General features: G+C 49.9%; 1 protein-coding gene and 1 long non-coding RNA gene across 3 annotated transcripts in view; one reads left to right on the top strand and one right to left on the bottom strand.

Annotated features, from left to right (window-relative positions):
* LOC144769813 (uroplakin-2-like) overlaps positions 1-13,025 on the top strand; it is a 171,408-nt gene extending 158,383 nt beyond the window's left edge. The window contains exons 1-5 of one of the 2 annotated variants that reach the window (XM_078654003.1): positions 9,406-9,534; positions 10,152-10,298; positions 10,678-10,921; positions 11,570-11,649; positions 12,291-13,025. In XM_078654003.1, coding sequence (XP_078510129.1) covers positions 9,453-9,534; positions 10,152-10,298; positions 10,678-10,921; positions 11,570-11,649; positions 12,291-12,442 — 705 coding nt within the window. In that variant the 5' untranslated portion in view covers positions 9,406-9,452 and the 3' untranslated portion in view covers positions 12,443-13,025. Of the gene's footprint in view, positions 1-9,405; positions 9,535-10,151; positions 10,299-10,677; positions 10,922-11,569; positions 11,650-12,290 lie in introns of those variants that run through there. The other variant, XM_078654009.1, reaches the window with a different exon arrangement.
* Positions 1-26,447, bottom strand: part of LOC144811198 (uncharacterized) — a 634,750-nt gene that overhangs the window by 416,331 nt on the left and 191,972 nt on the right. The window lies entirely within an intron of this gene.

Raw genomic sequence — 26,447 nt, 5'->3', positions numbered from 1 at the left:
TGCAGATTGGATGACAGACCAAGACACAAGTCCTAAAAAAAGAAGTGGGGGGCGTTGTCACCTTTCGTGACGTCACAAAAGGTGGCTTGCACCAGCGGGCTCATTGCCTCCCCTCGCCACAAAAGGTGGCTTGCACCAGTGGGCTCATTGCCTCCCCTCGCTCACCCCTTAGATGCGATTGTTCGAAGCTCGGTGGCTCATGCTGCCTCTCAGCCACAGGGTCAGATTCCACTGCATGTTCTCTGTTGCGTTAGCTTACTCTGAAATCACTTTTAAAGAGCTTGGCCTCTCTGGGACGAGATCCGATCTCTTCCCAGAGAGGTCAAAGAGTGAAGTCCAGCTGTTTGGCAGGGGGTCGGCGTCCACCCGGTAAAATAAGTGGGGGGACGCCGACTCGAGCCCTGATGACAGAGCATTGTCTTAAACTTAACGCTGAGAAATCTGAAATCCTACTATTTGGGGGTGCTCATTGAATATCGGACTTATCCAGGTGGCCTACTTCTGCAGGAGAAGTTCCAATTCTCTTAAAATTGGAAAAAAATCTTGGAGTCATTATTGATGACTCACTCTCAATGCAGGAACAAGTCATTACCACCTTCGGAAAATGCTATGACATCCTCAAACTACTGAAACAGCTGTTCAGGTGGCTACAGGTTGACGGGCGTAAAGCAATACTTTATGTATTGATAACCAGCAGACTGGATTATGGCAATGCCCTGTATGTGGGCATGGCGGATTATCTCTTTACTAGACTCGGGGTAATCCAGAATGCGCATGCCAAGCTGATCTGTAATATGGACAGATATAGCTCGGCTTCAGCCTGCCTAACGACCCTACATTGGCTGCCATTAAAGAAAAGAGCCAGCTTCACTATCCGACAATAGGCCTGAAATACTTCAAGACAAAGTGGAATTTTACATTCCAGCACATAAATTGAGATAAAAAAAACTGGGTGCTCGCCAAGGCAAAACGGATAAAAAGTCAGAACAGGTGGCCATTTTTTTTCTCATCTGGCAGTGGCACATTGGAATGCTCTTCCTTTAGACCTTCGCATGACCGAGAACCACCTATTGTTTAGGAAAAAAACTGAAAACGTGTTGTTTTAAAGGCTAAGGGCCAGATGTAGGTAATAAAATATTTACCACCTCTTAAATACCGTTACACACCGACTCGGTATTACCGAGTAGGAAAATGAGATGTAGGTAACAATGCCGGTAACAAATACCGACTCGGAACCTGTCGGTAATCGAAAACGGTATTTACCGACTCGGAAAATACCTACACGGTAAAATCCGAGTCGGAAAAACCCAAACTGATCCACCGGTGCCATGGCCCATAGGAATGAATGGCAACTCCCGACCCGGAAAATACTGAGTCGGTAAAATCCGACCCGGTATTTACCGTGTCGGTAATATCCGTCGAAGATTTGAAACTGACAAACATGTGTGCCTGTGAACCAATCAGGTACTCCAACCACACCCAAATCCAAAGCCACAGGGGAACTAACCAATCAGATCCAAGCACCACACCCCAGTACCTGGGACAGGCCACGCCCATGCAGGTGCAGAAACCAACAGTCAGGAGAGCAGGAGGACAGAGTGTGGAGCAGCCTTTCCTGAGACACACAACACTGCAAGATGGAGAGCCAGGAGGCACAGAGAGATGCTGCAGAGCGCAAAAGGAAGCAGAAGTACAGCCAGGAGGAACTGCAGGTGCTAATTTCGGAGATTGTCAGACATTATGGCAAAATATTTGGAAAGCAAACTCTGCATGTTGCTGAATCAATCAAACGCAGCACCTGGTTGGACATACAAGGCAAGGTAAATGCCATTGGTGTCACCCACCGTGACCTAGAAGACCTAAAAAAACGGTGGTATGACATCCGCATAATCACCAAAAAAAACTTGCTGCCCACCGCAAGGAAAGTGCTGCTACTGGAGGAGGAAGAAACAGAGCCCCCAGACTCACGGACATCGAGGAGATGGTGGCATCCGCCCTTGAGAAGGAATGTATTCACGGAATTGGAGACGCTGACAGCTCAGCAAGAGGAGCAAAGAAACCAGGTAAGATGCAAGAACATTATCATTTACCCATTTACCTATTCCCCTCACAGGACAAATCAGACTCCACAACAGGTTTAACTAATGTCCTGCAATGCATCCTGGGAAATGTAGTCATGTGTAGATACCTCAGAGCAGTCAGCGTGCATTGCAGCAAGGGGAGCAACAGACAAGTAGCATAGGCAAATGAGAGACAGGCAAAAGTGCAATAGAAGTGTATTTTATCTCATGACACAGGTGAACAACATTACTGACACAATGTCCATGTCTGTCCACAGGAGAGTCAAAGCGCAGCACAGCAGAGGTCAGAGAGAAGAGGAGGGAAGGAGCCGGACCTAGCACATCTCACGGAGGGAAGGACCAAGAGCAGGCAGCCCCGATACCTGAGGAGGCAACTGCAGAAAATCCACAATCCCCTCTCCTATTCGGTAGTCAGGACACAGGAGCGGCAGAACAATCACCCACCCCCACATCACCATCCCCAGTGCTGGGAAGAGTAAGGAGCCATGATGTGCCCCCTCGCAGAATACTGCAAACATCATCGGAGGAGGAGGTGGAGGGTGACACACAGGACAGAGGCAACACCGAGCAGCAGCCCAGTCCCAGAGTCACGCGGGCCAGTGTCCGAGGGCGACGGCCACGGGAGGTAGAGGATGTGCGTCAAGTCCAAGGTGTCTTCTGCGGACTGGAGGCCACCATGGTGAAGGTGCAGCGCCTGCAGGCAAAAGCGATGATGGGGGTTCAGAGGCACGCACGCACAACAAATAATAAACTGGAAGCAGTAGGCAAGGGCATAGGGGAAATGGCAGAAAGCATGCAATCCATGGAGTCAGGAATATCTGATATTACACAGTGCATGACTGTCCTGTGTGACAAATTGGACAGGGACCATTTGGAGAGACGCAAGGCCCGTGTGGATGTGCGCCAGCAAACCAAGGCCCTGAACAGGTTTGCCACTACTACCACTGTGCTGTGCAGACGGTCAGTCACGATGCAGGATGCCATAGTGCAGTGCTGCAACAATTTAAGTGAAGGTATGGCCAGGATGACCTCTGCTATGGAGCTAGTGCTCGCGCATCAGACTGGCACTGGAGGCGACACTTGTGCTGCCGAAAGCGAGGGGTCCACCAGCAGGAGTGGTGCAAGCACTCCTGTGCATGACTTACGGAGGAGTGGCAGGCGTCGGGGAAGTGTGACAGGCCAGAGTGAGAACATTGATTCACAGCCACAGCAGCCCCGCCCTGTGGCCCGTGGCCACAAACAATGACTTTGCCCTCCACCCAAGGCTGTAGTCACGGTGGTGTTAACCGTGACAACACACTCATGGAGTGTTTGATATAGTGAGCCCAATGTGAGCTAACAATGCTGTGGCGTAGTGAATATTAAACTACTTACACAAAGTTACATTCATGCCTGTGTCTCTTTACTCACTCAGAAATATTGTTGTGTAACCTCTTCCCGTCTCAGTCTCCCATCTGTAGCTGCTGCTGCCACTGTAGCTTGGGGCTCTGCCACCTCTGGGTCGTCATCAATGTCCTCATGATATGTGAGCTCCACCTCAGTGCCTTGCTTGGTGGCGAGATTATGCAACATTGCACAGGTCGCTATTATTTTGCAGCAGATGATTGGGGTGTACTGCCGTGCACCTCCACTCTTGTGGAGGCAGCGAAACCTGCTCTTAAGGAGTCCAAATGTGCGCTCAACTACGTTTCGTGTGGATCTGTTAGCCACGTTGTATCGCCTTTCACTCCTGGTGGATGGGTTGAGGTAGGGAGTGAGCACAAAGGACCGCAGGGCATATGCACTGTCGCCTAGGGGGAGAAAGATAGACATTAATTGCTAGTACATGAGACGTAGATCTAATGTGAGTGTCAGGGTGTGTCATTGTGATTTACCTAGCAGGTATCCATTTCCAAATTCTCCGGCAAGTAGACGTGTGTATATTCCACTATTCTGGAATATGTAAGAATCATGGGTACTTCCGGGGAACTTGGCTACGATGTCAGTGATGAGGTTACCTGCATTACATATGACCTGGACGTTGATGGAGTGCGTTGATTTGCGATTCCTGTATATGTGCTCTGTGGCTGCAGGTGGACAGAGTGGGACGTGGGTGCCATCGATGCAGCCGATCACGTGAGGGAAGTGTGCCAGTTGATAAAAGTCAGTCTTGGTTTTGGCTAATTCTGCCGGTGTAACAGGGAATGAAATATAATGCCCCATCCTCTGCATCATGGCGTCAAGAAACCTCCTGAAGAAGCGGGACAGGCAGCCCTGGGACACGCCACCCACTACAGCTATCACACTCTGGTAGCTCCCTGAGGCCAGCAGGTGTAAGCTACATAGCACCTGGACATGAGGTGGGATGGCATGGGCCCTGGGTGTTGGGTGGTCCAGGAGAGGGTGTAGGTCCCTGATCAATTGCTTGATGGTGTCTGGGTGTAGCCTGTACCTCTGCAGTATTTCAGGCTCTGTCAGTTGGAACAGTGTTATCCTCTGCCTGTACACTTGTTCCTCCCTTAGCCATTCTCTCTGTCCTGCTGCCTGTAGTCTCTGCCGTCTTGGTATGATGTAAAAAGCCGCCATCATGGGTCCTGAGGTGCATTTTGGGACTTTTTTTATAGCCCTCCCTTGGTTACCACCTGCTTTCAATCCATGGTAAATACCGACTTAAAAATACCGTTTTTCGCCAGATTCGGTATTTTTGGGCTTACCTACATCTCCAAGGCCAATTATTACCGTTTCTGATTTTCCGAGTCGGAAAATACGAACTCGGTATTTATGTATACGGTAGATTCCGACACGGTAATTTTACCGGGTCATTTTTACCGAGTCGGTATGTTTCCGACTCGGGTTTTCAATAATCGGTAATTAATGGCCTCCTACATCTCATTTCCTGGATTCCGGTCGGTAACGGCCGATTTTACCGGTTTTCGGCCGTTACCACCCGGTAAACGCCTACCTACATCTGGCCCTAAGTCTTTCTTAGCAGTTCATTCTTACATTTTTTGTCAGTCCTCACTGTTGAAAATATAGGGAGCTTTCTAAGCGCTGTGATATTCCTCAGGGGTCTGCTGCACTATATAAATACAGTACGTAAATAAATGAATCGAGTCCCCCCAATGCTCGTGCTGTGATTGTTTTGCTCTCACCACTTCTTTGTGTTGCTGCCCTCCGCTGATCGAGCTGTGATTGAGGTGCTTTTTTGATTTATTTTTTACTGTTTTTGGCATGGTACTGTTGCACCATCCCCCATACCACTCTGTGCTCCTCCTGTCTAAAATATATAAACAACATTAAACTGAAGATGGGCAACTGTGAATAAAGGGGATGCTATTCACCTATGAGTGCTGAGTGGCATTACGGGCAATTCGAGCTTCGCTCTTGTTGACTATTTGATATCACTCATTACCCCTAGCGACAATTCTATGTCTCTTCTGTCTTTTTTTAATCATCTCTCAACAGCTACCTTGTGGGAACTCCCAGGGCTCCCCTGAACCCAACTCATTTTAATATCCGTATGACTACCTGGCAAAGCTCATCAAAGGACTTGGTTTCTACTTCTTTTGTTATGGCGAGGACATGCGGGTACGTCTGAAAATCGAGGACCATGCTTTTCCTACTGAGCAGTTTTCAAAACCTTCCTTCCCCACAAGCTCCGAGGATTACATGCCTAGTTAGCATGCATGCAAGGCTGGCACAGGACTGCATGAGGGTCTTCCTTTTTGGCAGACAAAATCTGGAACTTATTGCCTCTCCAACTTCTCGCTACCTCTAGCTTGCCTCCTGCACAGTGCTTCCGCATTTACTTGGGGTTGAAGGTCTTTTGCAAGGATTCCCAAAGGGAATACTGCCTCATATATAGCAATGAGGGAATATTTCTGGATATCCTCACAAATCATCTTGTGCTCTGCTGGATTAGTTTATCATGCAGACCACAAAACAAACTCAGGTCTCATCTAACCGTTTGTGCCCAAAAAAGCCCCGCTGTGCAAAGTTCTGTTGGCTACAAAATAGAGGATGGGCTGATATTTCCTCAGGTCACGTGGGGAGTTAGTGTTGTTATACATTCGGCAAATGTAGAAGCACAGCCATTTTCACAAAAAAGTGACGAAACTTTTAACTGTCTCTATATCAGTTTAGGGACTCTCTCATAATCTTGATTTTAGCAAACCATTAAGCATGCTGCAAATTTAGGTTGTATTTACCCATTATATATATAGGAGGGCACTCGCTCTTGCACTTTGCTGAAAATAAATATGGATTGCTGGCACTGGAACTAGTGATGTGGCTTCTTTGGTGTTTGTTAATCGACTAAACATCCAATATTGGAGTGGAGGTCTACGCCTGCTGAAACCGCTATCTCTGGCGGTCAGGACTCTTCGTTCATATATATAAATATATATATATATATATTAGAGTAGAGGCCTACTATCCCGACATGCAATGCACTAGTTGTTGTAAAGTCAGGATTTTTCAAGAAGACACCCTCTATATATTGGGGTCTGTTGGCAGCAGGGCTGGCCTTTAGCATGTGCGAGCTGGGCCCACATCCGGGGACAAAGCTCTAGAGGGTCGCTGGAGTTCCCTGCTGCGGTCTTCCTATGACCCAGGTCCAAAGAAAGCGTTTTAAACTCTTTTTCTGAAAACTGCTGCCATCATTGCCTCTTTTTGTTTTTCTTTACATGGAGCTCCTTAATCTTTCCCCCACCACCTCCCACTTTTCTCCTACGCCTCCCAAATTTTCAATATTAAAAAGAGGACTGGTAGGGGGCACCCAAGTTTGCTTTGCCCAGGGCACTCTCTGAACAGATGCTGGCTCTGTTTGGCAGCTATGCAGTGAGTCGTTTCAATTATGTGCTACTAGCAAGGCCACTAGAATTATGCAATTGTACGCTGTAGCAATTTTCGCATAATGATAGATTTGACGCACTTTCCACATAATCCATCATCTGCCACAGAATATGCAGATTTTAACAAAAAAATGTGTTTCTAGCTCCAACGGTTCAAAAGTTACAAAAAATGTAGCAACGTATTGCTGTGGTGGAAGAGTGCAAAGTTGGGCTCATCACCTTTCTATTGCTTTAGACTATATTTGGGTGTTAAACTGTTACTAATGAGGTGTAACCAATGCCAGACAGTTTTACCAAGTTTAAAAACGGCAAAATTATGAAGTAATACTATTTCAAAATGTACTGCATTATGCCGCATAATTCGCCTTTTCTTGTCACATAATTTACTCAACCCTGCTGCATTATTTGGCCCTCTCCTGACGCATAATTCCAGTGACCCTGGCTACTAGTGAGTGGTCAGCTCAACCTCCACTAGTGTCTTTATTGTATTGTCCTGCATTATAATAGCTTTTACATAGAGCTTTATTCCTTTCACTGGTACATCGATCGATCGTACTCTGCAGCTCTGAGGACTGCTTGCATTCCGAAGGGTGTGCTTAGGAAGAATGTTGCTGCTCTGCGTGATTGACCAGAGTGATGCTGTTATCCTGGAGCAGATCACAGGAGTCTGTTTGTGTTTGAAAGGATGTGGGTCTGATGCCATGTGTGACGGGCGGTGGAATGTACTCCTGAGAAATTAAGGAAAATCCAAGGGCAAATATCAATATGTAATTGTTCAAAAATGTTAGAATTACAGGAATGGTACTGACAACACGGCCCTTTTTGTAATTTCTGGCACGTTATGAAGTTGTTGGGTTGCACTCAGTATTTTGTGAAACTGTGAAAACTGCTTTTATATTGCATTATTATTAAAAATACATGTGCACTCATCTAATCTTGAGCGTCTGTTTTCCGTTGCTTAGTGCCATTCATTTGTTTTGGGGTGTATATGCTCTGCATGCACAGGTTAGGCTCTCCATTGGCTCACTTTTGTTTGCATATAGTTGAGCTTTCTATACATTTTTATAGAGGCAATGCCGTCGAGCTGGCGCCCCCCCCCCCCCCCCTCAAGTATAAACTCTAGAATCAGCTCGGGTATTGCAAAACTCACCAGTTTGGAGTGGCTGCCGCCCACAGCTGCGGAAGGACCTACAAATACTTCAGAGCAAGGCCTTACGGATTGCAGCAGGTGCTCCCATGTTCACACGAACAGCAGACCTCCACAGAGACCTAGGCATCGAGATGCTGGACGACCATCTCCTCAAACTCAACAGGACATTCTACAAAGGACTGGATCAAAAAGAAAACCCACTGATCCGGAAACTTGCAGATATCGCTACAAACCCATTTGACCGCTATCCGCGTCCCATTGAAGCGCTAACCTTGCGAAGCTGAAACAGCAACGCAGCATCCAAAAACTCATTACTGCCTGAAGGCAAACGCCGGCAGATACGCAAAACTCACCGCTGCCCTGATGGCATAACAGCCTCGGCAAGCACCTAAAACCCGCTCACTGCCGGCTGGCATTAGCCGCGGCAGGCACCCAAACCTCAACACTAACAGAAGGATCTACACGGACAAAGACGAGACTCTCGAAGGAAACATGCTGACAATTCTGCAAACACTACTGACCGCTACCCGCGGCCCATCACTGAGCTGACCATGTGATGCAACCTCAACTGTGACAAAGCGTCACACACCAATAAGACAACCTAAACAGCGACTACAAAATTCCAAACGAATATGGAGTAATGAGGCTATTGCCTCGGTATCCAAAAACTCACCACTGTCAGAAGGTATCTGACAGGAGAAGACAAGAAACAGGCTGGGGTATTGCAAACTGCGACTTCTGTCTGAGTTAGAGGAAGCGTATCAGTGCTAGACACCCGTTTTCTGGACCCCAATTATCATTAAAACATAGTCGTTTAATAGACTGTCCCAAACACACAGCACCAACGCCACACTGGAAGAACAACGACAGACGACCACTGGAAGCTGCAAGAGACTGCTCCCGCTCTGACACACCGGCTGCAGGTGACGGCGGGAGCGAGGCGCTGGGCTCGAACCCCACCGCCTATGTTCGCCCCTTTGTATGGGGCCGTCACAGTCCTCTTTTTCACCCCCCCCCCCTCCTCTACATATTTCTCATTCCTGCCTTCTACACTCTCCCACTCATTTCTCCTTAAAATGCTCTCCTCTTTATTCTTTTCCTCTCCTCTCTCTCCTTCCGTTATTCTTGCCATTTCTTTCATTCCGCCTTCACATCCTCTTTCCTCTCCTCGTCCTTCTCCCCCTGTCCACGCCCTTCCTTCTCTACGTGCTCGCCCTCCCCCCCCACACCTGTCCGAACAGGTTCTGCCAGGCTGGCTGGAGCTGGCATAGGAGGGTCAGTGGCTTGTGACCCTCCCTCTGGCCTTGTGCCCTTTGGCCCCGCCCCCGGTCTGAGCAGATATTGCCCGGTCGCGGCGGCCTCGGTGGACTCCACTCTCTCAGCCTCGCCATGAAGATGCTCGCCCTCCTGTGCCTCGTGGCGGTCGCTGGTCTGGGCTCGGCGGTGCCCTTCTCCTCGCTAACCACCCTCCGTGAGTACTTTTACAATCACTTGCTTCTGGGATGGAAAGGGTTAGGCAGCCCCGCTGCTAGCGGTACTAAACAGGGAATGGGCAGGTGCGCCGATAAGTGAAATGACACAACTTGTGTCACGTCACATAATATATAGCGATTAATCTCGGCAAGTCATACGATTCCGTGTTTATAACATGTACAGGTGGGCGACAGTAAACAACCTATCCCGGTGGGCGGAAGCGCGCGCTGCTGAACTGTGTATATTCATTCAGGCAGGGTTCACTCAGCATTTCATCCTTCCGAGTTATTGCCTCATCCAAGGACAGGCGTGAAGTGTAAGTATTGTTGAGTGCGCTAGTGGGCTTGCTTATGTATACACTCGGGAGACTGCATCTTATGGACACCCTTCTATGTAGAATGACCTGTGTCCAGCTGACACAAGACATGGTGATGTGCACACAGCTACAGAAATCCGTTGGAAAAGCCAAGTTGCCCTTTTTTCATTATACACTGATGTGTGTTCACACTGCCCACTGGTCTCGAGGCGCAAAGTGGCATACAAGAGACCACGATCACATGAGAAACTACGCGTACATGTATTTATATTCTAACTTTTCTTGTCCTTATTTTTCAGCGACATTCAATTTCTTTGGAAACCAAACCCGAATGATCGGCAATCGCCTGGGACGGTCCTTTGTCGCCAACATCCCGAGCTGCATCTCCGGCGCGGGGTACACGCCCACCTCCGTCCTGGTCGCGGTCTCCACCATCGCCGTGCCAGGTACTGCTTCACGCCCAGCCGTTTTGTTGTGCATCCCCTTTAGTCACCCAATCGCTGGTTTTTTTTTTTTTACAAACTTGCGACCTACAGCTGCGAGCGCGACAGAACCCACGTTTACCCCTCCCCACCATTGCATCGTCATTATGTGTCCCTGGTTTCAACAACCCGCACCCCTCGGCAAAGTCGGTGTTCTTTGCAGAGCATTCCTTGGTGGTTATTGAAACCGTTCTGCCTACTATCCCCAGCAGTGCGTGGGCGGCACTGTGTCCGTGCTGAGGGGTCCTGGTTGCTGCTGTGTGCGCGCATCCCTAACACACACACACACACACACACACTGCGCTCACTGTAACGAACTCTGCCGCTGTGGCTCCTCTTTCAGGTGTGACGGACACAGATGCCATCAAATCCCTCCTGGTCGTCCCCGCGGCGCAGGTGTACTACGCGGGGCAGTTCAAGACGGTGCCCTGCAGGGCGGCCCGAGACCTGCTCCAGGTCAGCAACAAGGGCCTGAGCAGCAGCTTCACCCTGACCACGGTCCTCGGCTACCAGGTGGGGACGGAGGACTGCGCCGCGGCGCCCGGGCCCTACTGCAACCAGGCGCTGCAGCCCTCGTCGGCCTACAGGTGAGAGGAGGGGGGCTCTGGCCAGTGCGCTCATCGGCGCGGCCTGGGGACAAAGGTCTTTGACAAGCTAGGCCCGGAAGGGGCACACGCGCTCCAAGCAGCTTTACTGAGGATGGGGCACACGCACTCCAAACAGCTTCTACAAGGCCATGCATGACTGGTGTGCTCCTCGCCCCCTCTCCCCAAGGCATTTCTATTCAATCACGTTTTGCACCCCTGCCCCCGTATTCGCCGTCCTTTAAATTGCCCTCTGGTCTTGTTATTCATCGTCTGATGTGTACAGGTTGAGGCGGTCCCTACACGGATGACTGCCACCTCCTTCTGCCCAGTCTATGCTCTGTCCTCTGCTTGTAGCCCCCCTTGAGTGCTCAGCGCCACGAAGCACCCATTCACAGGAAGAAGCATCCCAGCTTCATAGACGCCTTGCTCAATCCACGCTTGATCGCAGTGATAGAAGCATTCTAGGTCTCATGACCAAATCCATATGTCTGAGTGTTCTCAACACGTCACTTCCGGTTAGCAGTGTCTCGGTCTTGTGTCTGACACTCACCCATAACGACCCGCAAACCCCTTCCCTCAGTAGACCTCTGGGGGCTGTTTGTTCATTTGCCGCCATTGCTTTTCTGACGTAATTCTTCTCTATTTCAGGGTGAATTTCTTTATTTTGGATGAAAACAACGCAACACGAGCTTACACTGGCTGGTCCGACCCCATAAGTACTCTAAACGGTAAGTTTTACAGAGTAAACCCCTGAACTTGCACACCTGCTCTTTGTTTCGTTTGCTTGTGCTTCCAGCTGTACCGAGGGCGTGAGTGTGGTTGTGAGTGTGTAAGAGGCGTGCGTGTGTGGTTGTGAGTGTGTAAGAGGCGTGCGTGTGGTTGTGAGTGTGTGAGAGGTACGCGTGTGGTTGTGTGTGAGAGGTACGCGTGTGGTTGTGTGTGAGAGGTACGCGTGTGGTTGGTTGTGAGAGGTGCGCGTGCCTCCAGAGTGCTGGTCTGTGAAGGGTGCGCGTGCTGCTGAGGGCTGCTGGGAGTGAGTGACTGCTGCAGCATGGGTGTGTGCGTTAGCTGTCAGTGGGGCCAGACTACTAGAATGAGAGCACGGGGTGCTGTCGGGAAAGGGCGGCCTGTTGTCTGGAAAGAGTCGGAGATTCGAGAGCTGAGTGTGTAAATGGCCATCTGTGGGGCACTGTTTGTCACGTGCGGGCGTCAGTGAAGCCCCGGGTGTGACCAATCCACGTGTGCACCTGCGCCACGCATACAGCACATGTCTCGAGCGAGGGCACCTGGTACAAGCTGAGCCCTGATGAGAAGCCGTCCCCGGCAGTGACGTCACTGCTCACGCGCACATCTTTCTTTTCTATTGCAGTGACTGACGTGGTTGACCTGGACCTCGGCCTCTCGGGCCGCTCCGGCGGGATGGTCACCATCACCGTGCTGCTGGCAGTGGCGCTCTTCACGCTGGTTCCGGCTCTCATTGCAGCACTGGTCGTTGGGCGGGAAAAATCACCGCTCCCCTAAAGGTGGCGTCGGCCATCACAGTGACTGACAGACATTTGCAGCGCATCCCTCGCGCCCCATGAATGGAAATCACGCGTTGTGCTCAGGGGGGTTGTTTCTTCCAAAAGCACCCTCGCTTCAGAGCATTGTCCCAGCAGATTCATGTAGATGAACTTTCAGCGTTTGTGGTACAGAGCAATGCTTCAAGACGCAGCCCGGTTCACGGTCAATGGTGGGGTAAAGGTTTACTTATTGCCACATATTTAATTGTACATTGCAGCTGCAAGGGATTCTTCTGATAACAGCACCCGAGCAGTGCACACAACTGGCCTGTGCATAGATGAAATGGTCCTGTCTTCCAGCGGCAGATTCTTGATCGGACCTCTCGCTTGCCGGGGGAGGGGCGGGGTGTATGACGGAGGCCCCGGTGACCTCTCGACATCCCTGCTGGGGTGGGGGTTGTATGTCAGGAACTCCCGTGTCCTCACTATAGAAGATGATCTCGTATGGGTAGGACTTCGGGTTACCATGTTTACTTTGATAGATGTACAAACTGTTCATATGTGTCTACCCACGAAATAAAGATGCTATTTACTTTTACCAACTCCTGCATATTTCACCTTATTTTTCACCACGTTTCTCGATCATACTTTATTTAGATACATAGGGCACAGGTCTGGTGCCAAAGCCTTCAGCATTTCGATGCACTTTAGCTATGGTTCCTGGCCCCCAACGGGTAGGCTCAGAGGCAGTGGGAGATCAGCTCCCCTTCAGTGACAGACCCTTCAGCATCTCAGCATGTCCATTTCCAAGAGCAGCCCCCTTCATATCAAATCAATCAGGTGGATTGTGGGCGCGCTACTCACCCGTGAGGGTCTCGGGAGGTGGGGGGGCGCAGTTGTGTTCAGCCGACCCCTTCCTGTCTGGCCGCTCATGTTCTGACCCTTTGCTTGGAGTACTGGTACTCATAGCCTTCAGTGGCTATTCTGAGGCTGACCTAGCCCCAGGATTTTGGAGTCGGTGGCAGGTGGCCCCTCACTCCCTCTCTGACATAGCTAATCAGCAGCACAGCTGATCAGTTCCATGACATAAAAGGACAAAACTTACAAGAAAGCACACTTGGGGGGGATGGAGGGAGGGTGGCATCCCCGCTGACTTTCTGAGGTTTATGGACTACACCTCCCATTTCTAAAGCAGCCCGGTGTAGGCAATGGCAGGTAAAACGTGTACACCAACGAGTATCTCACCTTAATGTCACATTCTTAAATTATACAAATTCGATAACTCCTGCATGAATTAAAGATAACGTTCTAGCTAAAAAAGTAACTATACTAGCAATCAGTCACCTTGCAGTTGTTATTTGCTGTATCCGGATATTATAATGTCAATATTTTTCTGGTTGATGCATTTTACAGAGCACTTGGTCGCCGATTCTGCCCCGATATTTCAGTCCTCCAGTGTCATCTGAAAGGAGGGGGCGTGCGCTTTTGTCGTTTTCCCATCTGAAACCTGCAGGCAGTAGCGTCTGTTGAAACTTGGACCATCTTAAGGAATTATGCATTTGATCCCATTGCTTTGTACTGTAGAAGAGAAGGTAGAAACGGGTCCGAGTTCATTAGAAACACAATTTTAGACACCAAGATGATAGGAATCAGGCAAGTACTTTCAGAGTGATATATTTTTGTAGTTTTAAAAAAAAGTAAAGGTCAAATGACGGTTTTGAGGTATGAGCCTCGAACGCTGTAATGTTACCCGGTGGGTGAAACCCGCTGCATAGATACAATTGCAAACAATGTTGGAGGATGAGTTCTTAGACTTAAGGTGCGTCGGGGCTAAGGTCCACCTGCCGTTCGGGTTTACCTACCTTCGGGGTAAGTGGCGATCAGAGCAGTCTGGAGGAGGATTCACCTTGCCCAGCCCTCTTCGCATGGCTGGGAATCGTTGGCGTGGTCATCTGTTCACAAATGAGTGCTTAAAGGGCGAACAGGGGACTGAACACAACCCCTAATTCAATATAAAAGAGGCAAATATTTAAGCGGGATTCCAGAGCGCTGTAAAATCAGCTCCTCCTGTTTTTCAAGGTGTGATTAGATCAGTCTCCACCTGCGTGCTGGTGCCAGAAAATAACATATTTAAGCGGGGAGCCAAACCCTGAAACCCCTCACCTTTTTATCGAGTACTAAAAGCAAGAATGAGATTCCTGCTCTGCTGCATTCCACCTGGCAGGAGATATGGATCGAGAAAATAACAATTGGGAAGTCATTTTCACAAACATTCGGACAAAAAAGAGTTTTTGTTACTGCCCAGCCAAAGTCTGCTGCCCCAAGTCAGGAAGCCGGGCTTACAGAGTCCATCTCACCGAGAGTGAGCGCCGAGTTCGACTTTCTAAACCCTCTGCGGGTCTCTGAATAGTCGAGTAGTGTAGCACACTTTCCCAAAGTACAATGATTTATGTGGCTGGGGCATGTCGACTTATGTTTTCAACGCATAAAGTTTTTTGGGATATTTGCGGTTGGATGTTCATCAGTGGTTGCTTGTGCATTGCTGGGATTCGTTGCAGAAGACAAGGAATCAACCTGTTATGTTATTATATGTTATAGGGTAACAAACATTTGTACAGTGCTATTTTTTTTAAATACTTTTTATAAGCATTTTGCAGATAACATAGTGGCAGATGCATATTGTAGGAACAGTTCAATAAGATAAAACATAGGGTCAGACATGCAAACCATAAGAAGCCGACCTTCCCACTCCTCCTCATTCGCCCGCCCCCCAGAGGCGGCTTTAGGCATGTGCAAGCTGTGCACCTGCACAGGGCCACCAAACCCCAGGGGCCACCACGCCAATATATTTCCTTAATATAATAATCCTCTGAGAATGGATACATATTTGCGTGGCAGCCCCTGGCAGGGATTTGGCGGCCTCCGCCTCTATTCCGCTTCCAAACACCCTGACACCCCCCCCCCCCCTCTTCACTGCCCTCCGCGCTCCGCCCTGCCTGGACCCCCTCTTCCGGGGCCCCCTACCTACGCTTCCTGCCCAGGGCTGCCATGAGCCTAGAGTCGCCCCTGTCCCCCCCCCCCCCCAGTTCAAGGTGGACGCCGTTAAGTGATCGGGCTCAACGAAAGTTCCCGCTTCGTGTGAACCCATGCTTGGTCAATCATCATCATCATGCTCTCAGTGTCTCCACCCCCCCCCTCTCACCCCCCAGTTCAAGGTGGACGCCGTTAAGTGATCGGACTCAACAAAAGTTCCCGCTTTGTGTGAACCCATCCTTGGTCAATCATCATCATGCACTCAGTGACTCCATCCCCCACGCAAACTTAAGGGAAGGCAGCATTTGTGTGTGTGGGGGGGGGGGGGTATGGAGTAGCTGTGAGCATTGCCGTCCAGGCTGGCAGGTCATCACATCAGCAAGTTTATGATCTCTACGAGATTTCCTCAAATTACATTCCATGGCATTCGCCCCTTCAACCATATCTCTCAGCCAGTCTGCTGTTTTCAGTGCTGTCGGGGGACATCCCTCTGATGGCCACCCTACGTTGGGCTAGTACAAGGCCCAGTAGGAGGAGCCGCCAGCTCAGCTGCTTTTTATTTCTTTAGTGTGATCCGTCCAAAGAGGCATTGACCTATATCCATGGGGATGGACTATCCCGTGGTCGTGTTCAGAGACTTCAGAATCCCCTCCCAGTAATGCTCTAGTTTAGGGCACCCCAAAAAAGCATGTGAAAAAAATCGGGCCCCGGGCCCCTTACACTGGGAACATGTGGAGGAACTCGCCAGGTATATATCAAGAAGCCTGTTGGGAGTGAGACAGACATGGTGCATCACATTATATTGCATTATTTTTAACTGTGCGTTAGAAGAGGTGGAGTTCACCCCTTCATATATCCCCTCTGAATATTTGTACAGTGCTGTGTTGCCATTAATAAGACAATGGATTCCGTCAAAGACCACAGTCTGCTTTCTGTTTTTGCAGGATCAATACTAGTCCTTTGATATGTGTAGGGAAGTGCTTTTGGACATGGTTAGCCTCCACTTTTTGCCTGGGAAAATTATGTAGATTCCAGGTCCTCCTTGTTTTATTTCCCTCTTTTAAACGTGTTATGTTATTATGATGCAGCATTCCTTTACCAAAAAGCGCCGGGATACTCTTTTTGAGTCGCCGTGCGCTATATAAAAAATTAAATAACATAACATAACATAACACCCTGTACCAGATCTCCTTCCCTAAACTAACTTTTGTTTCCACAATTGGCACCCCATTAGCTCACATATAAATCCCTCGTAAAATGTACCCCTGGTACCAAGGGTCTTGAGGTTAAAAAAGCCCAGAAACCAACCACTCCTTAGTGTGGTCACCGACTGGCCTGAGCCAACCTGCTACCAACAGGCCGGGAACAAAGCCTTTCCTGGGTGGAGGTGTTCTTACCTCCACTTTGTCAGAAAGAGCCATCTGTGGAGGGGAGCTTCAAAGGCCTTGCCACCTTTGCAATGCAATGCCAGACTATCCTGTTAAGAGGGAGCAGGCCCCTTCCTATCCTCATCCCCTTTTTGGTGGGAGGACAGATGGGACATGTAGATCGAAGGTGTGCACCCCTCTGCCAGCTCCACCCCTCAGGTGTTTGATGGATGTTGCGTTAAGGCTTGTCTTGGAGAGCAGCATTATTTTATGAAGAATGGCATTCTATTTTGACTTCGGGGTGGTCCATCTGGTTTCTTTAAGATGTATTGGATGATTGCTTACTGTTCTGATTATTTTGGCCTCGTGGAGGTTGAAATTGTTTATTATTATGGTTGCTACTGTTACTGTGGCACCACCCGCACCAAGGTGATCCCTCCCGACTGCCAAACTACTCCAGTGCCTAAGACCCACTGAATGCAGTCCTCTACAAAACCTTTGCCTCAAACCCACCATCTGACAAACACCATTCCCTCTTTGCACCTGCCACAGCACTCACTAGCCCTCTAAACCCACTGGCCCAGAGCCCATGAAGCCTAAACCAGTTATGCCCTCTTGAAGCATCAGTCCTCATCCAATCACAGAGTAGCTATTCCCAGTTTTTTGGGTGCTAACATTCTTGTGGGGGTGTATGACAATCATGATCCAACCCCTTGCCAGGCAACAGGCACATTTTTCTGAAGCACACCATGAAATCCCCCAAACCTCCCATCCTAAACTTTGATCATGGTTCTCTCACATAAGTCCTAAGATACGTGGTATTAAGTATAGGAAATTATGGCGCCACTTGGTTCTCTCACAACAAGATTGAAACTATATGCACGTTCTGCAGAGGATTTGGAAACACTGTAAATGAAATATATATGTATTTATTTACTAACACACTCCTCTGAACTCTATGAGATCAGAGGCCAAAGCACATAACAAGATACTTAGTCAGAATAAGTTAAGTTGCACAATTTACGGTCAGGCCCTAGGGGCGAAGCAAACCATATATTAAGAAAGTGGTATAAGTACCACGTCACGAGAAAAGGAAAGGTCTAGGGTCTAGGGAATCACTGGGGCTACACTATCTGAACCTTAGGTTAGAAGTAGGAGGCCCACAGGCGGAGCGTGCAGTGTCTTTACACACACGCGTGAGTCAATGCAAAGTCAATGGGAACTTAGAAGTTAGATTTAGAAGGATTTAGGACACTTCCAGTTTAACTAGGAGGTAACGACTAAAAACCTAGACACTTGGATAGTCAATACCTTTGGAAGCACCGAGTACTCGCGTTACCTCACCCACGGACGGCGGGTGCATAGGTGTGAAGATATGTCGGGTATCGCCGTTGAGTCCTATGGAGGCTTTTAAGAAAGATGCTGCAGGCGACCAGGAGGAAGATATCCGGGTGGATCCAAGGGTGGATAGAAGATGAAGAGGACCTGAAAGCAGAGGGGACAGAGTCTGGGTCACTAGCCAGTGACCGGTTGGAACCAGGAAGGAACCAGACAACGTTGAGGAGCAATCAGGTGCTATCTTGAAGCTTGTCGTGGCAGCCACGTGGACCAGGAGACGTCGACGACAACCAGGTGCTGGAGACATGCTGTCCCACAAAGGTTCTCGCAGATGGAGGGGTCGACTGCCGGATTGGAGTCAACAAGCCTTGGCAAAGGCAACCCATGCAGGATACAACAAAGGCTTCTGGTGCAGACCAGCAAGGTCTGAGATGCTTCACTTTTGCAGGAAAGCAAGGACCAGTCTGGAGCAACCAGACCAGTGAGGTGGTTCAAAAGGATTGTCCTCACAGAGGCAACTAGCCAACGGGCCAGCAACCGGACAACGCGTCGAGCAGAACACAAACAGAAGGGCCCCAATCAGAACTCGTGGAGTGTGGAGGGCTGATCTTCGGTGCAGGTGGAGCTCGGGTTCGGGGTTTCTCAGTCCCCAGTGCACAGCTTCGAGGATGCCTCAGGAGCTGCACAGTTAGCAAGTTGTAGGCTTTCCAAGATGTCCGGTCCCACGTGTCTCGTTGCCTCCACGGATCTCAGCTGTGCTGCAGTCGTGAAGAGAGGGTCAGAGAGGTCTGGAAATCTGGGTCTTGTCAGGCTCTGTGCTCGGGTTCTGGCGGGAATGTCGACAAAGCAAGCCGTTGATTTGCTGGATGGTGCCTGGTTGCCCAGGGTGGTCACTCCTTGGCCACAAGGGAGATTCTTCAGTCTTCAGCTTCAGCAGAATGTCGAAGGTCCAGAGTTTTGTGTCAAGTTTCGGTTCAGGATTAATCTAAAGTCTCAGGACTCAGCTCCTACCTTTATACAACTAAAAGGGGCTGGATTACTTTCTAGGTCTCTCCTATGGGTGGGACCAGGAAGGGGGGTGTTTGTCCAGTTTCACGCCAGAGCTGGGGCTGGAGTGCCCCAGCAACCGGTTTGAACTGGGGTATGCATGGAGCACCTAGTGTGCTCTAGGCAGTGTCTCATTCTATTCAGCCCTCCCTGTCCCAATACACAAATTCCTGTCTGGGGTGGTGCTCGCACCTCTCCAGGCAGGAAACCTATTGTCCAAACCTCCGTGACTGGAAGGACTCCCAGCAGCAGGAGGTCAGACTTGTGTCGGTGGCAGCAGCGTCCATTTGGTGACGCTGGGGCTCAGGTTAACTTTAACCCGGATAGACAGCAACAACATGTCTTCTCCCTCTAGAAGGGTGGAATGCTACCCCCGTCACCAGAATTGGTGAGGGGGTAGTATTCCAAAGCGTATGACACCTTAAACAACATGTTTGGATAAAGCCAAACCAAAGTTAGCATTTAACCGCGAGGTTCATAATGCACTTAAGAGTATATGGTATGGCAATATCATAGAACAGCTATAAGGACATGGTTCCGCAAGCTGCAGACAGGCTCAGCTCATGCTAGAGCACCATCTCACACATAACCAAGCACTCTGCCTCCAGGATTGTTAAGGCCTGCCATAGGGGTGACTTTTAGGTTACTGTGTGTCTATATATAAGGGTAGATATAGGAATACTATACCTAAGCAAGGGGTCATTACACGTCCTTGCCCCAGCTGAGTGATCAGCCAGTTGTGTCAGTTTGGATGGCCCGCCAGGGGTGGCATAATACATGCTGCAGCCCCTGTTAGGCCTTGGTTGCACCTATGCCCTGGGCACCTATGGTACATTGGTACAGGGGCTGATAAGGTGAACCAATTCCCAATTGTGGATGTACCTAGAGTACATGGTGTAAATTTAGAGAGAGTGCATCTGGGCTGTGGGTCTGATTAGCAGGCCCACAGCCACATCTAAGTCGAAAACCAGTAAAGCAAAAGCAAAAAGTGGGGGTGACCATAGGAAGCAAACCCTACTCTCCTACACCGAGTCTTGGCATCCACGGCGTTTTCCCTTTCTTTCTGATTTGACCATCCAGGTGGCGCCAGTCCTCGACTGAGATCTCTTTTGTTGATTTGCCGTGCAGTGACCGTTTGGTCGATTTGAGAACTTGGCAGGAGGAACCTGGACACCATTTCACTGGGAAGAGCCGTTTTATGGCACTTGCTGTAAGTATGAAGCTTTGTATTAGTAAGGTAGTTTAGAAACGCTTACTAAGGCATTAGTATATGAATTGGCCAAAATATTGAACTCGTCCTATGTAAATGAACCATATCTGTGTTGCAACACATAAAGGCAGGTAATGAGGAGATTTTTCTCTATTCCTATGAAATTTGAACGGCGCAACGTACGAAGAGTACTTTAAGCACTACCATTTTATAATACTGCGTATTTTGCACTATTTTCGGCATGCCTGTTTCCAGCACACTTCGTAAGATGTGTTGCTTTTGTAGTGGTACCAATTTGAGAATCGATAAAGCACAACCGGCTCCCCGGAGCGGACGCCTAATAGGGATATGTATATTAAATATGGTATTTCGTCCATAATGTACAGTACGTTATGGAACAAATATACTCGTAAGGATACTGAGTTGCGTTGGCCTTTGCATGGGTCATTTGATTTGCGAAAGATTCAGTATGTGGAGCAACGGATGTTCATGCGAAAGGCTAGGCAAGACATGTTTGACTGTGTGTGAAAGTGGGAGAAAGAAGTGCGTGAGCGAATGAAGCGTGAACAGGCCTTTTTTTGTCAAATCTGTTTATTGGCATTTTTCGTAGAAAGACAATACATTGCATGAAACAGGGCAACAAGAAGTAAACAGTAAGCAGGTATGCCAGGCATCAGGCAATAAGTCCCGTACACTTCCCATGCAGGCATGCAAGTCCCATGTTTGGAATAGGAGAGGATTAATCTGCATACTGTTGCCTGATCAGGAGGTTGCCGGGCATCTGCCGCGAGGTCAGTCCGTGCCCGCCCACCCGCCAAGCGAATGTGTGTTACCAAAATGTTCAGGGTGGATCTTCCCTGTACCTGTGTTGCGCACAACAGTGACATTTATAGAAGAACTACAAATCAACAATAATGGAAAATAAACATGTAATGAACAGTAGCGGCATAAGCACTTATACTGATAGTAGACAGTTACATTCCTATCTCTCCCCGCCCCCACCCCCAGCTCCACCCCCCACTCGTGCACAGCCTCCCGCTTGACATTGCTAGGTCCGCTCCGTGGACCTGCATACCACTGCTGTAGTGTGACGGCATTCTGTAGAACTACTAGGTAGCAACATGCCCCTGTGCGCACCCCGCCTTCCTCGGGCACTAGCTAGTTGCCATCCCCACCCGTGTCCCCAGCCTCGCCGGCCTGCCGCAAGGCTCTAAGCATGACTTCCCAACTGTCAGCCATCGGTGTCAGGAGGAGCCCCACTGTTTCCTCCCGGCGTAGGGCCATCCACTCCGCTCGGGCCCACGCCAGAAAGGAGGAGGTCCATGCCTGTATATGTGGCGGGTCGCGCGCCTTCCAGCGCCTCGTGAGCAGGCGAACGGCCAGCCCCAGGTCCAGGAATCTAGACGTCACTTTATCCCGAGGCGGCCTACGAAATAAATGTAGAATATACTCCGGCCAATCCAGGGGTATGACGCGCCCGGTACAGCCGCGCAGCCGCTCACCGAACGCACTCCAGTAGGAGCCTAACCCGGGGCAACTCCACAGCATGTGAAGGACCCCCGCGTCCAGTTCGTCGCACCTGGGACAGGACGCATCTGCGCGCTGGAAATATCTGTTGATGAGCGCTGGCGTGAGGTAGGCCCTGTGAACAACATAAAGTTGTATTTGTCGGAAGCGCAGATTTCTGGGGATTCGCACCGGACTCCGGAGGACCCTGCCACATTCCTTATCAGACAACTGCCTGCCCAGGTCGTGCTCCCATTTACCTCGAGACGGAACCAGGCTGATCGCTGTATGCACCCTCAACGACCCCGCAAACCAGTGTACCAGGTGTTTGCCCTTCCCCATGATGTGTAGGTATTGCATGGTTAAGTGTTGCGTGGGTTTTGACAACACGTCCCCCCATCGGGCTGTCATTTTAGCCACTATGGCACGGTGTAGGAGGAACCCACCAGGCGGGAGTCCATCCTCAGTGACCAGTGTCTCGTTCGACACCAGTGCCCCATCCCTGAAGAGGTCCCCCAGTGTCTGGACATCCGCCTCCGTCCAGCATCGGCCGCGCAAGGACTCCGTCTCTGCCCATGAAAGCCTCCAGGGGCGCTGCAGGTGCATATGTGGGAACCCGCCGGGTGAGGAACAAGGCCCTGCGATAGCATTTGTACGCTACTGCCAGCAGCAGCGGAGCAGGCCTCGCGGGCACTTCCAGGGGATGAAAGAGCTTAGTGACCCTTTCCAGAGAGTACGGGGGCTCTGCCGTGGCGGTGTCTTCTCTGCCCTTGTCCGCCAACCAGCGAGCAATCCATTGCAGTTGCGCTGCTAGGTAATAGTGCTCGAAGCATGGGGCGGCCAGTCCGCCACCGTCCGTCTGCAGGTACAGCTTTGCAAGCGCCAGTCTATGCCGGGACCCACCCCAGATGAAGTCCCGTACCATCGCGTGCAACGGCGAGAAGAATGAAGGCGGCACATAGAGAGGCAGATTAACTAAGAAGTACAGGAGTCGGGGAAGCATGATCATTTTGGCGAGGGCCACCCGACCTGTTGTGGTCAATGGGAGAGAGGTCCAGAAGCGTATCTGGGACCTGATGGCCATCACCGCCTTGCCCAAGTTGCCATCCAGAAGATCTGCTGGCTGTCGGTAGATTTGAATGTAACAACTACTCGTAGGGGAGGGTCCGAGGGAAATTATTTAACGACAAACCAGGTAAATACCCCCAATGTAACCGCATAAACAACAAAAAACCTGTAAGTCGAATAGTTCAGAGAAAGTTAAACTGACACTGGATATGTTGCACAGAAAAAGTGATTAAACTGGCTATCAACAAATGCTGTTAAAGTCCTATCAGACCACCCAAGTGGCGGAGCCTCATCATGTAGGACTCCCGGACCTTGGTTTGTGTGCAAATGCCCAGATGTATTTTGGCATTGCATCACTTGGCCATGGTCTGGTCACCGCAGTTGTTCATATGGGTGGTGAGACTGATATGTGCAGTGCAAAGAATAAGGTGAAGTGTATAAAATGGCTGAACAAGCAAACAAAAAACTTTAATGGCGTTGCTTGGTAGAGATCAAAAATTAGGGCCAAAAATTTTTGATCTCTACCAAGCAAGCTAGACAGTGATTTTGTCACACTGTCACTTCACTATTTTTTAATCTGACGTTCAGGCAAACGCCATTAAAGTTTTTTGTTTGCTTGTTCAGCCATTTTATACACTTCACCTTATTCTTTGCACTGCACATATCAGTCTCACCAGCCATATGAACAACTGCGGTGACCAGACCATGGCCAAGTGATGCAATGCCAAAATACATCTGGGCATTTGCACACAAACCAAGGTCCGGGAGTCCTACATGATGAGGCTCCGCCACTTGGGTGGTCTGATAGGACTTTAACAGCATTTGTTGATAGCCAGTTTAATCACTTTTTCTGTGCAACATATCCAGTGTCAGTTTAACTTTCTCTGAACTATTCGACTTACAGGTTTTTTGTTGTTTATGCGGGTAGATTTGAATGCCCAGGTATTTGAAGGTGTCAGCGTGCCATTGGACCCTCGTGTTACCCAGGCAGTACCCTGGGTCGTCAATGGCCGCGTTGAACGCACAGAGGCCGGATTTGCTTGCATTCGCCCGGAGCCCCGAAACAACGGCGAATTGCTTCAGCAATTGTGCCAGGTGCTCCGGAATGCACGCCACGTCCCGGACGAACACCAGCAGGTCGTCCGCGTAGAGCGAGACCTGTGTCGCGTCCCCCAGGGGTATGCCCGTCCCCAGCGTCTGCCACATGGCCGCCGCCAGCGGTTCCACAGCCAGCGCGAACAATAACGGGGACAAGGGGCAACCCTGGCGAGTGCCCCGGCCCACCGCCACCCACTCAGAAATATACGGCCTAGCCGTACCCTGACCACGGGTTTGTGTATAGGAGCTGTACCATTTGCAGAAACCCCTCGCCTAGGTCGTATCGCGAGAGCACCTCCGCTAAGTATCCCCACTCCAGGCAATCGAAGGCCTTCTCTAGGTCTATAATCAGACATCCCGCCCTGGGCCACTCCGCTACCGCTCCAGCCGCCACTCTAAAGAACCTCCTAAGGTTTAAGGACGTGGATCTTGCAGGCACGAACCCATTCTGGTCAGAGTGTACTAGATGGGGGACCACCGGCCCAAGACGCTCCGCGAGGATTTTCGCAAAGATTTTGTAGTCTGTATTGAGCATTGCTAGCGGCCTATAGGAACCCAGGGCCATAGGGTCTCGGCCTTGTTTGGGGAGGGAGACCAGAAACGCCTCTCGCAAGGAAGGGGGGAACGAGCCGGCGGCATTGTACAGCTGGAGAAGAAAGGGAGCCAGTATATCTCGGTGTGCCTTGTAGTATTCGGTGGGCAGACCATCCGGCCCAGGCGTCTTCCCAGCCACCATGTCCCTGATTGCATCCCCCACCTCGTCTACTGTGAGCGGGGCATTCAATGCACCTGCGTGTTCCTCAATGACCACAGGCAGAGTAACTGCATCTAGGAACTCAGCGAGCGCTTGCCTTGTGCCTGTACCACGAGATCTGTAGAGTTGTCTGTAATGGTCTGTGAGGGCTCAATGGATTTTGCGCTATGTATATACCACAACCCCTTCCAGTGTCTGCAGCGCTCCTATGGGGGTTCTGTGCCCTTCCCTCTGTATCAGCCAGGTGAGCAGTCGGCCCGCTCTCTCTGCCCGTGCATGCGTTCTGGCCGTGTGCGCAGCGTAATTGTGGCATCGCAATTGTTCCATGAGCGCAGCATGTCTATCCCTCAAGGCATGTAGTGTGTTAGCGTGCTCCCCCATTCCCTCCCTCTCCTTTTCATGACAGAGAAGCTCCAATTCTAGCCTTGTCAAGGAAGCCTCCAAGGTTTTACGAACGCTCCACGTGGTCCCCATACAGTGTCCCCGTACAGCTGCCTTGTGTGCCTCCCACTCCACCAGTGTGTTGCTCGCGGTACCTTCATTGGCCTCGAAATAGGCTAGGATGGCTGTGCCGAGCGAGGACCGAAACTCGGCATCCTCTAGCGCAGCAGGCTGCAGCCTCCACGTGTGCACCGGTGGCCTGTCCGCTACCCAGCTGATCACAACCTGCACAAAAACCGTGTCAGCTAATTTTAGAACTTCCAGCAGCTATATTGGTTAAATTAAAGACGATTATTCCGCCTGAAAAGATAGATTGGACTATGTTAGCATCTTGCAAACAAAAGGTAGACAAATCAGTTTCAGATTTTTTCACACGCTTTGAGGAAGCATTCCACGATTTTAGTGGCCAGTCATTGACAGATGACACGGGTAGGCATCTGTTTGTCGATAAATATGTCACAAACCTTTTGCCAGAAATAGCTACGGCCAGCGAAAGTTCATGGACTACCTCCTCTCCGGCTTCTCTCCTAACTATGGCTCAGTATTATGAACGACAGGAATTAGAAGCAAACGGTAAGGAGGATAAAAAATCTAAAGAGTTAAAGACAATGGTTGTGATGGCTCAAGCTTATGGCCCACCTTCTAGAGGTGATAATAGAGGAGGACATGGATCTTATGGTTTGTCTTTGCCTCCCTCTCCTCGTGTAGATTTGTCTAATAATCAGTGTGCGTATTGCAGACAATTTGGCCATTGGATTTCTAATTGTCTGGTGCTACATGCTCAGCAGGGTTCACGTGGTCGGGGACAAATGAGAAATCGTTCAGGATATTCAGGGCCTAGAGGAAATACAAATGATCGTGCTAGGTTTGACGCTAATACACGTGGACAAAAGGGGGCTAATACTTTTGACAGACGGAATCAATTTCAAATGTCCGACTATGAGCCGTCTAATTTGCAAGGTTCTGCTTATGCATAGGATTGCCTAGGATGGTGTAAGGAATCAGTTGAAGTTCCAGTAGATCAGAAGGGTCCCTATGTTACAGCACACGTTTTGGGTTCTACTGATCAGTTTCTGGTTGATACAGGAGCTACTCGTAGCGCCTTGTCTAAACACTTGGTTCCAAGGACTCCCCTGTCTGGCTTAACTATTACATCTATAGG

Source organism: Lissotriton helveticus, chromosome 1_1 (genome assembly GCF_964261635.1).
Source record: "Lissotriton helveticus chromosome 1_1, aLisHel1.1, whole genome shotgun sequence".
Taxonomy (NCBI): Eukaryota; Metazoa; Chordata; class Amphibia; order Caudata; family Salamandridae; genus Lissotriton; species Lissotriton helveticus.
The sequence above is the reverse complement of the archived record's forward strand: the minus strand, read 5'-3'. Positions and strand labels throughout refer to the sequence as shown.